This window comes from Rattus norvegicus, chromosome 15 (assembly GCF_036323735.1).
Source record: "Rattus norvegicus strain BN/NHsdMcwi chromosome 15, GRCr8, whole genome shotgun sequence".
In the NCBI taxonomy this organism is placed as follows: Eukaryota; Metazoa; Chordata; class Mammalia; order Rodentia; family Muridae; genus Rattus; species Rattus norvegicus.
The window spans coordinates 15,162,786-15,178,148 of record NC_086033.1 but is presented as its reverse complement, the minus strand read 5'-3'; the positions used below and the strand labels follow the sequence as shown (position 1 = coordinate 15,178,148).

Here is a 15,363-nt window from a genome sequence, read left to right as displayed (position 1 = left end):
CGAGTAGTTGGCAGTCTAGCAGAGACAGACACATAAACAGACAACTGTAATCCCGCAGTTAGACTGTGATTGGCTTTGGGATATTTCACAAATTCTTTAGTCACACATTTTCAAACAGTTTCTTGGGTCACTCCTGCAGATGGCTCATTTCCTCCGCTGTGTTTTGATCCATCATAATCTTATTTTCATTTTGCCTTACTTGGCTCCTGTCCCTCCTTTGACCAGAAAAATCTCCTTAAATGCAGTGAAGCCATTAGCAAAGTATATGGAAAATCTATATGGGTAGGCATGCAGATGAGTCTATGAAGACAAGTAGAAAATGTGTTTTACAAAATTGTACACTTGGGATGATTAACATTTATATAAATCTATGTCGCATGTGTCAAATATATATCTAATATACTTGTTTATAATGTAGACATATTTGGGAGAGTATTTGACCATCTGTTAGCAATGGCTACTTTAGGGAAAGAGGCTGATGGGGATAAAATTGAATTTTTTTCTTCTTGTAATTGTTTTATTTGATGTGTGTGTGTGTGTGTGTGTGTGTGTGTGTGTGTGTGTGTGTGTGTGTGTGTGTGCAGCCACGTGGGGGCCAGGGGGAAGCTTAAAACATTCCTTTCTTATGTGCCATGCACCTTGCTTTTGTTATTGGGGTTTTTTTTGTCTTAAGTGTGTGTATATGTGGTATATGTATTCACACGTGTGGTCTCATACGTGTGTGTGTGTGTGTGTGTGTGTGTGTGTGTGTGTGTTGGACCACAGTGGATGTTGAGAGTCTTCCTTGATCACTTTCAGACTGAGGCAAGGTCTCTCAATTGAATATGGAACTCATTGATGTCCCTAGTCTTGCTAGCCAACTTGCTCTCTGGGTTCCCTTGTCCATCTTGAGAATAACAGACTTTCCAATGAATTTAAATTGATTATTGGGATGAGAAACTTGGCCTTCATTTTCATACGGCAAGGGGTTTACCAGCAATCCCTGGTTTCTCACAGGGTTTCTCAAAGTTAACTTGTCTGTCCAGTAAGCTCCAAGGATTGACCTATCTCTACCTCCCTCAGCACTAGCATTATAAGAATGTACCATCATACCTGGCTTTTCTTTTTCTAACAGGATGTTGAGAGTGGACTTCAGTTCATTGTGTGTACAAGGCAAGGACTTTATAGATTGGGTTATCTCCCCAGTCCTCTATTTTATAAACATAAATGTAAAAAAAATTAAAAACACTGCTTAGCTATGGCTATCTAGACCAACAAATCCAAATTAAAGTCTGCCAAACACCTTAATCTCCTCAACACAGTGTGTCCTAAGTTCCTAGGTACTTCCTTCCCTGAGGAGGAGACCCTAACCCACTGAGCATATTTTAAAAATTATACATGCTTTGGTGATTTCCTATATGAATATAGTATGTTTAGACCATATCCATCTTTCATTCTCTTTCTCTAACTCCTTCCAGAATCCATTCACATCCTATTTCCAATTCTTCATGTCATCCTTCTTGGCTGGTTTTTACTCCCCCCCCTCCTCTTCCTTTATAGCACACGGAGTTAATATAATGCTGTCTATATGCACATGGATGTAGGGCCATCTACTGGAGCATGGGAAACCTACCATGGACCAAACCATTGAAGAAAATGGACTTTTCCTCCAGTAGCAGCTATAGGCTTTGAAAAGCTCCTCCATCAGCGGTGGGACCTTGTGAACCCCTTCTCTACTCACATTGGAGTGTTGACTGGCTTGATCTTGTGTAAGTCTTAAGCGAGCAACCATACCTATTTGAGTTCCTGAGGGCAATGGCCCTGCCATGTTCAGAAGGCAATATTTCATGGCTGTCATTCCTGACCTCTGTCTCATGCAATGTTTCTGTTCCCACCTTTGCTGTGTTTCTAAAAACGTGGGAGAGGTGGTGCAATGCAGGTGTCCCTGTTAGAGCTGGGAGCACCTCTCTTAATGCTTTGAGTAAACAGGTATTCTCATCCCTGTAGAACCCCACTGGCTTATTTTCCTGCCCCCTTGCTGTCTTTTTCCTGCCCGCCCCCACAACCGCTCCTCAAGTTGAACCTCTTCTGTGAGCCCCATTTTCCTGCTCCCTCCTCTGAGTCTTGAACCATTTACTCAAAAGAGGCTTTGGGAGATTCTAAGCAAAGAGCAAGAAGGTCCTCTCTATCTGTAGCCTTTCCTTCTCTGTTGAGTGGTCTCTGCTTACAATGGCACTGGAGCTAGAGTGGGCAATCTGGTACAGGCAAATCTTCCCAAAGTGGAGAGGACTGCTAAGGAACGCACAGGAATGTCAATAGCCTACTTGAGAGTAGCCAGGGTGCTGCCAGGAGAGAGTAGCAGAGGGCAAAGAGCCACACTAAGGATTGAAGGTGAGTTTGGCAAGGCTTCCTTGGGAAAGTGCAATTTAGCTGAGGGTTGAAAGATGAGAAGAAGCAGGTGCAGAGTGGCACTGAGAAGTGGCAAGTATGGGCCAGCCTAGAGAGGAGCAGGCAAGAGTCTGACCGATGTGGCCTTGTATGCTACCTTAAGGGGTTTGAGTTTTATTCTAAGAAGAAGTTTGGATACCTTAAATTAGGGAGGGCCTGGATTACACTTGTCTCTTCAAAAGATCCCCCAACTGATGAGAGGAAATGCGTTAGAGAGGTGAGGTGGTTTTGGCAGTGGGCATGAGCAGAGTGTGTTCATGATGCCTATTTGACCGTTAGGAGAAGGACTGCTTTTCCATCAGCTTAATCACTCCATGACATCTTTATCTCCCCGGCCTTCACATGGTTCTAGAATTTTCACCTTTTACAAAAGAAAGAGGCTAACCAAATCACCAATAAATGTGTTCGAAGGAAATCAGCTCCGTTTTTATAACCCACTACCATGAATCACTAGACCTCCCTCAACAGAATGTGGAAAGATCGTACACTGATATACTTGGCCTTGCCAAGGAGAAGGGTAGGGTGCTGACACACTGCTGGAGAGGTTGGTGTGGAGCTTGGAAAACACCAGGCATCTTCCAAAAATAAGCGTGCTTTTGCCTTGGGGCCCAACAACTGCCCCAGAGGATATGTAGACTTTCACAGCAGCAGTCCTTATGGCCATCCTACACGGAAAATGGGTAGATCCATTGTGACATATTTGTATACCAGAATGCCATGTGGCCATAGAATCAGCCACAGCTATCTCAGCAATGGAATGTCTACACAAACATGAGCAAATGTGTCCTCTGCCTGAAATTCCATAAAAGGTTAAACTAGGAAAGTCTTTCCCCATATTAGGGATCAGGGTGGCCTTTGAACAGTAAGGTAGAGGGTGGCAGTGGGTCAGGGGCTCATCACGGACTTCGAGGTGCTCTCTATTTCTTGCTTGAATCTTTCCGTTTTGTGAATGTGTTCTCTCTGGGATAAAATATTGATCTGCATCTCAGGATGAATTCTCTTCAGTGTGTTTGTTTTAAAAGACAAGAACACACTGAAGCTCTCTTCCTTGATGTGTGCTTGTGGCAGGGGTAACCTGAGGGTTCAACTGGGCCAATGTTTTATGTCTGGGCTCTTCTTGGGCCATTTCCTGCTCCACACGTTTTCTCCACCCTGCGAAGCTGGAGGATACTTTTAACAGTGTTCTCTATGCTATTTGAGAGGGAGTTTTAGTTTTCATTTGACCCCTGACTTTGAAGGTGCCGTCCTTTCTAGCCCGACCCTCTTCATGTCTTGTGTTATTCACTGCCCCCTAGCAGCGCCCCCTGAGCCCCAAGTTTTAAATGTCAGGATGTTCCCTCTTTACTTTTCACATTTTAACATTATCTGCAATTCTTTCATGAAACAGTTTGTAGTTTTGCAACCCTGAGTATAACAAAAACATTGTCTGAAATCATAGCCTGTCTATTCTGACTGACCTAGCTCTGTGTCTTTGGGTAAATTAGCTGATCCTTTGTGCTTCTTTGAGATGGGGGTGATGTTGAGGCAGGGTCTTATGCTGCCTAGGATAGCCTTAATTTCAGTGTGTAGCTGAGGGTGGCCTTGAACACCTGGTTCTCCTACTTTTAAATCCCAATTGCTGGGATTAGATGTGTGATCTGCCACATCTGGCCCACATGACCTTTGATCCTTATTTCTTCATTTATAACAAGGATGACAGCAGTGCTCGCTTCATATTTGTTAAGAGACTTAAGTGGGGTAATTTATGGAAGACACCTAGCTTAGAACAGCTGGCCAATAATGAGAGTTCTTGTACACTTGGCAAGAGCAGGAAGGCCTTGTTCCTGTGGCAGACCTGAAGAAGTAAACAGTGGGTGTGTGCCCTCTGGAGAACTGCTCTTGTTAAGAACAACTGGCAACCCTTCTACCCTGTTCTCTTGGAAGAGCAGTCATTTCCGCTAGGTCTCAGCCCCCAAAGAGAAGTCAGCCTAGTTTGTGACAGACACAAATAAAGCAAGCAAGGGGACACATTTAATTTCTTCCAAACCCAGGTAATTATATTGTTGACAGGAGCTGGGGAGTGAGAAGAGTACTCCATGTCTTAGAGAATCTTGAAGAAAAAGACTTTAACAAATATATAAGAATCATATATAATTGGCACACACTTTGTTTGAATGCAAACACTGCTGTTAAAGTGGAGCTTAAAAACAGTTTGTTGGCCTTCTCTCCGTACAGGAGAAACATTCCTCTCGTTTACACTACTCACTTGCTTAGCAAACCCTTATTTATCCTACGATGCAAAACATAATGCGCCCAACCTCAGATCCTGAATTAGTGGAGTGTGAATTAATGGACTTCCAGGCAGTCTCTCTTCAACGACAGTGTCAAGAATGCTCTAGAAAATTACCTCTGCCCACCCCGCCTCTTCTGTTTCTTCCTGACTCTTATGCTTCAGTGGGCTTTCAGAGGAGGTGGAAGAAGACGGGCTCACACACACACTCACACACACACACACACACACACATTCTTAGGACGTTTGAATAATTGTTTATTGAGAAGCCACAGTTCCCCACACTTTTACAACTGTAGGCTTTTATATAAGGCAAAAAGCAAGATGGATCCACTACTTTCCACAGAAAGAAACAGCTCTACAGAGGACCCCAGGGTCGCTCAGTTACAGATCAGAGTGCAATGTACGTGACAGATATAAAAACAGTGTGGAACAAAATAATGGAAATCATGGTTACAGTCTACTGGAGGAGATATCCATATCTTATTATAAATACATTTATAGTCTAGGGTTGTCATTTCGATACTTTTTTTTTTTACATATACAGTTATTGAAACAGAAAACGTGACATGTACTAGGATAAACTTCCACAGAAGACAATTGGTCTGAACCTTGCTTGATGCTACGTCCTGATCACATGGCCCCCTTGCCATGACAATTAAAATAATTAATCCACTTTATTATTAATCCAAGTTAATCAATAATTAACTTTTTTGGTGGTGGGGGGAAACTACAAGGAAAAATGCAAAGCTGTGTTTGCCAGGACACAAACGCCCATTGCTTTCAGTTTCGGGGGATGAGAACAAAACGGAGACCAAAACCAAGCAGATCTATGTGCTTAAATTAATTTATTTATGTACTAATTTAAGTACCTGATACCCACATATGTGAAACAGAGACTTGGAAACACACTGGCTCCCACGTCTGCTTCCTATCAGTACATACGGAGCACAGGGTGAAGCATCGTTTTGTTCTGCTAACAAAAGGGACACACCTAGCAGCTGAACTATGTATTCTCTCCATGAACAGTGTTTAAGAATGGTATTCCATATTGCTTGTAAACATATAGACACAGAAACCAGGAAACCATGTGCTAATCTTGGTACCACGCAGCTAAAATGGTGTCTGTATTGGTAAACATCTCATGGGCATGGTGGTTGACAGAAAATTCCCTAATGGGGTTAACTAACAGACTAAAGACATGCATTGATTACAGGACTCCATCCCAGTGGACTCTTGGACCCAGAGAATGATCTAGTCGTCTTCTTCATCTTCCTCGTCACTGTCCTTCATGCTGATGCCTTGCAAGCCCCCTCCCTCACTCACGGACGCGGTAGCTTCCTCTACAGTGAGCCGATTTCGAATGGTCTCATAGGTCTTGCTGTTTAAGGTGGAATCCAGGACCCCTTGCAATCGGAAATCTCTGTAGGTTTTCTATGGAAACAAAACATGAGGAGGTAAGACTGATCTCATCACAAGGTGAGGAGGGAGAGGATGCAAAGCAGGCACAAGTGTGAGAGTCATGACTTTCAGCCAAGTGCCACGTTTTATGAATTGAAAAGTAAAAGCCACTCCATTCAGATTTCACTTGGACCGAGAACTGAGACTCAACCGATTGACAAGAAAACGAGAAACCGTGGCAGGATAAACTGTATTAGATGAGACAAAGCAAAGAACAGAAGCTTGTGTTTATTCAGATCCACAAAGGGAAACGTTCCATAGTTGTTTGCCTCCTCCCCCGGTCTACTTCTTTCTTTTAGGTTATTATAACAATTTGATCGACAGGACAAGGGGCCCTAACATACACATAATGAGTGTATCAATTGGTTATGGTATTTTGTGATTTCTGTTGCAGTCTGGTCTTTAGAATTTTTGCCTGTTATAATTGCGTGAGCCACGTCCCTCTGTCTCACCCACAAGATAGACATATGCATGTTGGTATATGAAACCTATTACAGGCAGCCACAATGATGGGCAAGATGGAGCGCTAATGCCTCATCAATATGTTGCAGGCATGTGACTCAGATCTCATCTCCTTGGGAAATATCTGCATCCGTATCCATTTCGTTCACAACTTTATGTTCTTAGGGAAGAAATCTGGCTCCCTTTCAAGAATAATGGTTGGTACTGCAGTATTACAAGTTCCTTTGTTCCTTCAGGCAATTTCTCTCGGATTTCCTTAGGTATGTATCCTAAGGACGGTTTCCTGGAACCTCCTTGGCGTTAACTGACCATGACCAGAAGCATCTGGCTGATGTCTGATTCTTCTTCTTCTTTTTTTTTTTAATGGTCTTTCTATCTAACTGCAAGCCTTTTCATCACAGTGCATATCATTTCAGCAGATAAGTCTCCACTCTGTTTCACCTGTTGATACAGGAAACTTCATAAAGGGCTGAGAGACAGGATGGTAACCTATTTAAACGTGACTCCCACATTATTAGTATTTTTAATAGTTCATCTAATGCAGTTACGGGGTCGACAATCCCAGGTTTAATCCACTTTTAAAGTCACAGGTTACAGTGACTGCGGAGTTTATCAGCAAATACAGTTTGGTTCTATGAAGCCCTCGGCTTTGATTAGCTACTCAGATTTGAATCCTTCCCTTGTTAGTATCAAGGAGAGCTCAGCTAACCTTCATCTATGTTCTGGTGAAGGAGTACAGCTTTCAGGATGAGGAATGAATGAACAACTGAATGAATGAGTGAAGGGAGTGTCTGTTGAGGCAGGAAAGAGAGTTGGAAACCCTTGGGAATTTTCCCCGGAGAAGCAGAACTCTCAACATGTCCCCAGGCTGCTGGTGGAGGACTGGCTAAGTCCACTGGGATGAAGTAGTAAGGAAGAGTGCATTCTGGGGAAAGTGAATGCTCCCTTTCTGCGCTTTGGGGCTGCCACATGTCTGTTCTTGGCAGCTGGCAAAAATTAAGTCTCCTCTCCGACATATTTTTATTTCCAAATATTGCTAGTTTTTGACACAGTCATGAATAGATAATCTGAAAATTCTAAATTGTGATTTTTTTTTTTTATTTCTCATGGCTACCTGGTCAGGTAACGGTCAGATAGAAATCATCTCCGGATGTGCGTGCTGCACACATCAAGAATAAAAAGAAGAAAAGAAATATTTAAACCAAAAAAAAAAAAAAAAAGGAACTCAGAGGGTCTGGCAGTGCTTAGTGAACTCGCCTTAAGAAACTGATTTGAAAAAAAAAAAAACCACAAGGAAATTAGGCTGAGTGCACCATTCAAGTGCAGACATTTCTGTGACAATAGCTGCGGCTTGGTGCACTGTAACCTTCTGCTGGGCTGAGGCTTGGTGGGATCAAATGCAGATGACAATGACTCCTTAATTACACACAATGGAATGGTTATTGGGCTTCAGTTAGCACCGGGGTAGAGGAGCACCTTCAGGGGGATGGGATGACTCCAAAGGAAACCACGAAGCAGGCTGGGGGAGATTTTTGGCAAACTGTTAAGAGAATTCAGCTCTGCTTATTACTAAAATATTTTAATGGAGATTTTTACGTGTTGAATAGGAGTTCTGCGTACGAACGTTTTTTTTTTTTTCTTTTTTTTTTAAAACCCTCTATGGCGAGGCATCAAATGGAAACTGAAATGATCAAAAAACGTATTTACCCCCTTCTGGGATCTTATTATTTCATGTAAACCACTGCGATTTCACGCTGAAATAATTATCATTAGTCCACGGCATACACATAAAGAACAGGGGGAAAGAGCTCCTTCCAGGGTATGTTATCTCACCTTTGTGATCCTTTACATTTGATTGTGTACACGCAGTGTAAGAGAAACCACTTCAATTAGCTATGAGAACAATATCGATTTGCATTCTGATAATGATCACAGAACACGTTTACAAGTAGCTGGGGGTAAATATTTCCACGAAATTAATTGTGGCAAGATTTTATTTAATTAAACCATAAACGAAATCGGTGATTTTATGCAAGGAGCATAGTGGTGCCCAAAGCGAGCTTTCGAAATTGTGCAACGCAGAGTTACAGGAGACTCTGCGACATTTTGGGTATGGCAAACGTACACAATGGTTTTCCTTCATAGACAAAGATACCAGCGCCTGCCTACCCCTCCTTTTAAAGTCCAAGCTTGCGGTTGATGTCTCAGTAAGAAATTAACTAGGCACCACAAAGGGATCTCACAGGACTGTTTTTGCATGAATGCTGTCTTAGAAATCATCATGTTGTGTATGTAGACGGGTACTTTTTGTGTTATGGAAGTTCTGCAGCTTGCCAATGAGGTGTGTTTCAACGAGCTATGTGCAAAGGAGAATGCTTTGTCCTTTTACCTTTACCATCCTAATTAGTGTTTTCAGCTGATAAATGTGAAGCTGGAGGTCCATCCGGTCGGTCAGCCAGGTGCAGATGACGTTCATGGAGCTGTTGTACCATTGCTGAAAAAGAGACAAGAGTTCTCCAGGCAACACATCATGGAGGGACTAGAGGACAGGGTGGGAATAGGTCACATTTGAGCACATGTTTGGTTCCAGAGGAAAAAAGAGGGTTAAACAGAATTGAAGAGCACAGAGAAGACCGTCAACTCACAAATGAGGTGCTAGTTCAGTCTAGACTAGGGCAGTGCGGACTGGGGATTGAACCCGGGACTCTTCTACTGCACGCGGCACACGTGCGGTCCATCTCTGAAGACTCGCCTGTCTTGCGCTCCTGATTCTTGTCTGAGTTGGTTCATGCCACTCGGTTGTGATTTGAGGCTCTGTCTATTTTCTAATGCCATTGTGTCCAGGGCCAGAAGAGGGACAGGGGTGCCTCCATTGGCACTTAACCTTTGAGAATGACCCAGATGTGTGCAATTCTGAGAACCAGGTGGAAAGCCTGAGGAGTTGAGGGGTGGGTATTTACGACCATTTGTCTGACTGGGGCATTCCTACTATGAATAGCAAATGAGGATTTCTCTTTAAGGGCCAAACTGTTCTGGGCAGCATTTAAATGCCCTTGCATTAGCTGTGCAATCTGTTTTAATCTTAGCAGAAAAAAAAAATATGGAATATAAGAGGGAAAAAAAACTATCTACAAATGAGCTCATTTCAAGCTGTTGAAATCATACTTCCCCTTATGGGGGTTAAATTTTGCTTCTTGTCTGTGAAAAATGCTTGAAGCTGTGTCACTTTAGACTGCCACCCCTGTGGAGCAGGAAGTCTCTGGTGCAGTATAATTTTGCAGTACTGCTCATATATTCATAAATCTCACTCAGAGACATATGAACAGTGTTATGTAGTGTCAGCATGAAAAAAAAATCTAATCTTTTAAACTTCACCAGGTTTCATTACGCTCTGCCGCTTATACCAAACAATTTACAAATAAAATGAAAAGGTGTGGATGGGCCTATACACTTATTTATGTGACATCTATATGAACTGTGCACAGGGAAGATGCGGAAAATAAGATGATGAAGAAGGAGGAGGCGGAGAACCGAGGCGGTGCATAGGCTCACACACTCACCAGCAGACACAGGCACACACACACACACACACACACACACACACACACACACATCGCACACCAGTGGGGATTCGAAAAGCATAAATAAAAACATGTTTCTGATGGTAACTCCACCCTTTCTCACCTAAAGATCATCCAAAATCAGTTTATGCCTAACACTCACAGTTTTTCTGAAGCCTTGTTTCTGACTTAATTTCTTTAAAAAAAAATTAATTTGGGGTTTTACTTGCAAGGTAGAACTGCCAAGTTTCACCTTGCAAGAAACTACGGAGTCGCAGCCATGGCGTATAGAAGCCCTCTTTGCATCTTTCTTATCTAGGCTCCTTCCTCGTCAGAGCCAAGTATGGCTCTCTTTGGAGCCCAGCCGCAACAGGGACCATGCTACCCCAGCGAGGCGGGCGGGCGAGCAGCCTCACAGCCAGCTCCTGCTCTTTTAAAGATCATGGAGGAGAAACTGTCAGTTGTAGGAACCTTCTGTCCCTCCCCAGGGAGCAGGCGGCTGGGGGTGGGGATTTCTTGCTGAGATGGGCAGTTCATTCTCTAGAGGGTGGGTGATTTGTGAGGGTCAAGTTGCTTCAGGCGTGGACAGGTTTTCCCCCTCTAGGGGTGAGAACATTTTTCTGAAACTTCTCTTTTTAGGGAGGGGTAGTGGTGGTTGTATGTGGAGGGTGTTTTTGGCACCTCCTGCCTTGGGATTCTTCGATTGCTGCTACTACATCTGGGGCTTGTTACGCAGCTCTGGGGACAGGCGGACAAGTATTGGATCACAGGTAAGCATGTGGCTTTTAAAGCGCTTCAGCAGCTAGGGACTCTCCTGGCTTCGCCTAGGCCTCACACTTAGACTCACCCTCTGCGTCTGATGTGTACTCTGCTTTACTCCAGGGAGAATTCGTTCTTACCTTTGTCCTTCCAGGGGTTGGAGGGTGACCTTCAAGACAGCTCAGGTGACTAAATGACTAAATTCACGTGACAGTCCTGTGATGGATACATGTCTGGGACACAAAAGAGAAGTGTGGCACTCTGGCTTCTAGGCAGAGGTGGCATTTTTCTTTGGCTGTGACGACAGGCAAACCGGCGCTGGCTTCTATCACTGCCAGCAAGCCTGGTACATCATGCCTTTTTCTCTTCCCTGAGAGACGCGCCACCTTTCAGGAAAAAAAAATATAGCACCCCCTTCCATTTTACATAGGCTCTTCTCGCTCCCATAAATGGCTTTAAAATAGCATAATAAATAAATAAGAATCAAAAAATACGAACGAGAAGGTAAGGCTGCTGTCAGCAGTCCTGCGCCGCGCCGCTGAGGAAGGCGGCGGAGGGCGCGCGTACAGGAGAGATCAGTACATCAGAGCACGTTCCCATCCCAGCAGCAAGAACACCCTGGAACATCCAATCTCCTCCTGAATCTCACATCTAGCAGGAGAAGTGTAAAAAAATGTATGATGCCCCATTGGCTACACATTTAAAGAGGCAAAAGGGAGAAAGTGAGTCCTTTCCAAACCTTATGCTCAGTAGATGGAATCCCAGACGCTTTCGGATGAGGCACAGCCAGTGCGAACTTAAGAGTTTTCCAGCACGGGGATCAAAAGGCATTTAGATGTCGGAGAAAGAAGTAGGTAGTGCCTCCTAGAACTTTAAAATGTTAGGGGCTGATGGGGGATCTTCGTATCCGTTGGAAAGGAAGAAACAAAGGCCCAGAGAGGGGTTTTTGACTTTTTCCGATATCATGCAGGAAGCAGGAGTCTCCAACATGGCCATGGCACTGAAACAGATGGTCACGTGCAGTCTCCCTCCCTGTGGGTACGGGAATGTGCGGGCCATCACAGGTGAGTGGCTGCATCCCTCTCCAAGTCTGTAGCTGGGGCTAGCACTCCAGTTACTAAAAGCAGGCCCCAGAGGAGGGATCTCACCAGACAGGTTTGCTGTGTTTTATGGCCATCCTAACGCAGCAGATTTGTAACGATTCTTTATAAGAGAAAATTTATAAAACACCCGACGTCCTCCCTATTTTTGTTTTGTCTTTCACTCAAATAGGCCTCGTCCGGAACCATTTTAATACCTGAGCACTACATTTTTGGTACCATACGCTTTAGGTCTGAGGAAGGAGAATTAGGAGTTGACAGCGCTTGCTGGATATTTTGAATGTGGTCATGATCCGCGGTCCCTTAACTCAGGGAAACTGATCTGAAATTTCCCAAGCAAGGCTACTTTAACCCTAAAAACACGCTGGAGAAGGAAAATGGCCCATAGACTGGACTCTTAAAATATGGCTACCACCTAGTCGTTTGGAGAAGGATGTTTATCTCAGCTCTGGCCTGTGGGCTCAAACTGCAGCTGAGCGCACGGCTCTGTTTGGAAGGCCAATGGGACATTGTCTGCCTCCTCTTCCTTCTTCTCTTCTTTCCCAACCACACCGACCTATACGTGAGACAAGCTCTCACTAAACCAACCAGGCTGGTCTTGAACTCGTGCCCTAGCTCAGGCAGACTCTTGCAAACTTGCAATGTTGCAAGTGGTCCCCGAGGAAGCAGGACCGCATGCCTGCACCACTCGGCTTCACCCTTTCTCTCTCACAACCATCTCTTGTGTCACTGATTCTCCAAGTGCCCTGTTTGATCCTAAGTCTCTTGCTCAGGGGACCTTCCCACCACAACCTCCCAAATGCTGGGCTGCAGGTTTGCGTGGTGGGGAGGCTTCATGACATTCTAGCATTGCAGTGTTGAAGAATGCTGGCCCTAAGACACATCTGAACTCGAGACTTTGAGTAAGGACTTTCATCCTTAGAGACTCAGGTTACTGACGCAAGTGGTCATTCTCCTTTGAAAAGAATACTTGTGGCACATGCATGCATATACCAAGTAGATAGCAAAGCTGTTACGACCACTGTCCTCACCTCAGCCCCAGCCACCACCGATCGTCACTACCTCTCACCCACACTGTTTTATCTCTGTCTCTCAAGCTAAAAAAATACCAAAACACAGGGGCATAGGGCTAGTTATCTGGGAAAACCTTGCAGTGGAAGATATGATCTCTAGGGGGAACATCCTGGAATTGTGTGCATAAGCCTTGAAGCGACATAGGGGTAGCCCTGAGCAATGGGATTCTATTTAAACTCAGGAAACTACCTTTGGTTCACAGAGCACATTTTAAACCAACATTGATTTAGGTTGAAGTCTTGAGTTAAAAGGCCTCCCAGAATGAGTGACTTTTCAGACCTGGCAGGCACAGACTCAGTATAAGCTTGTTTGGCCACTCGTTAGCTGGAGAGCCTCAATTTAACTGCTTAACTCTATGACCTTCAGGCTTCTCTTTGGGTCATACCAGAACCAGCTTCATAAGGTTGCCATGAGCATTAGGAGATGATTTATGCCCAGTGCTGACCAGAGCGAGTGCCACATAGTAAGTGCTCAATAAAATAAGCGCTCGCTTATAGACACTTTATTAATGTGTAGAACAAAGTTATTGTTCTGCCTCATTTCTAGCAGAAGTGTGGGCCATCTGATACTCAGATCTCTTAAGCCACTTGTTCTGCTCTCAAGCATAGTGATTCCTGTAGGGCAATCCTACCATGCAGCCTTCACCCAGTACAACATGGGCTGTTATGGCTAGGATCATTGTCCTGAGAGACCAGGGTCACATACAAGCATCACTGAAAAATGTGATATTCTTCAAGGACTTTGGTACCTTAATTTTGAATTTTTGAATGTCTCAACTAGTCTTGTTGGCTCCCCTCACTATACTCAACAAGGGACTAGTGACGCCAACATATCTAAGTCTCCCCTTTGGTTGGACGGACGGAAGCTTCATTCCCTAGAAACTGAAGAGTTGACAGGTGAGATGCATAATTAATGCCCGAGAAGGTAGGGCTCCTGGAACCAGGGCTTTCCCTCAGAGCTGGCCACGCCCAGTGAGTAATACAGACTGATACCAGAGTAGTCTCTGCCGAGGTTCTGCCACTGTAACTGCCGTGCAGATTTTCTTATTTAAAAAAATGTATCTATTTTTATGTTATGTGCATTGGCCTGCATGCATGTCTGTGAGGGTGCCAGATTTTGTAGTTACAGATGGTTGCGAGCTGCCATGTGGACGCTGGGAACTGAACCCAGGTCCTCTGGAAGAGCAGTCAGTGCTCTTAACCATGGAACCATTTCTCCAGCCCTGATTTTAAATCTTTTTTTTTCTTTTTTTTCGGAGCTGGGGACCAAACCCAGGGCCTTGCGCTTGCTAGGCAAGCGCTCTACCACTGAGCTAAATCCCCAACCCGATTTTAAATCTTTTAAAGACAGAGTCTCTTCTTGCACATCTGATTCCCCTGTACTTGTTAGACCAGGCTGGCCTCTTCCTTGCAGCTATCCTCTTGCCCCTGTCTCCTGATGCTAGGGTACTAGGATACATGGTAAACACCACCAGGCCTGGCTATAAGTCTTACTTCCGCTCTCAACACCAGAATTGGAATTCATCTGCTGCCCTATAGAGACTTTGCTGTTTGTGGTACATTTGTTCCTGAAACGAGCCACATGTTGCAGATGAATAATGACAGAAACCAGGCACGGAGGCTGAAAGAGCATTCACAGCACTCACAGGACACGAAGATGATTTATCTCCTTAACGTAACCTCAGACCAGATGAGTCTATGCCTTACAGATATTTGTCTTTAGTTCCTGTTGGTGACAAAGTACAGTTTTGTGCAGAATAATGATCTACAGCCCTAGGCATGCACAGAGATATTCCCATGAGCCTGCATAGAGTTAGCAAACACAATGTTCAAGGAGCACGGATCCACCACTATGTCCAGATCCTACACAGAATGTACAAGTGTGATACAGTTTAATTGCTGAATTAATCAACTCTGAGCAGTCCCATTTTGCATGCACACACACACACACACACACATGAAAAAAGGATGTATAACTAGTGAACGTTGAAGTAGTTTGAAGCTTTTTTTGTTTTAACTGCCATATCATTATGAGTTTTTTTTGATTCCATTCAATTCTATGAACAAGGTAAGGATATTGGCTATACAGAATCAGTGTCAGTTCTAGGTTCCAGGTGTCTCACAAGCTCTAGAGTCCTGAAGCCCTCTCAGAAGTGCGTGGCTGGGACAGTGTTGTTGATCCTCTTTCTACTGGAGCCCAGGCTTGGCTGAGCATGGAAAAGCTGCCCGTTTTATGAGCTTAGAGAGTGGCC

At 44.2% G+C, this 15,363-nt stretch overlaps 1 protein-coding gene across 14 annotated transcripts in view; it reads right to left on the bottom strand.

The window, feature by feature from the left end:
• Positions 1-4,930: 4,930 nt before the first annotated feature.
• Positions 4,931-15,363, bottom strand: part of Cadps (calcium dependent secretion activator) — a 454,141-nt gene continuing 443,708 nt past the window's right edge. For 13 of the 14 annotated variants that reach the window (XM_039093071.2, XM_063274046.1, XM_039093064.2 and 10 more), the window contains 2 exons: positions 9,009-9,113; positions 4,931-6,130 (listed from right to left, as the gene is read on the bottom strand). In XM_039093071.2, coding sequence (XP_038948999.1) covers positions 5,951-6,130; positions 9,009-9,113 — 285 coding nt within the window. In that variant the 3' untranslated portion in view covers positions 4,931-5,950. The remainder of the gene's footprint in view (positions 6,131-9,008; positions 9,114-15,363) is intronic. The other variant, NM_013219.2, reaches the window with a different exon arrangement.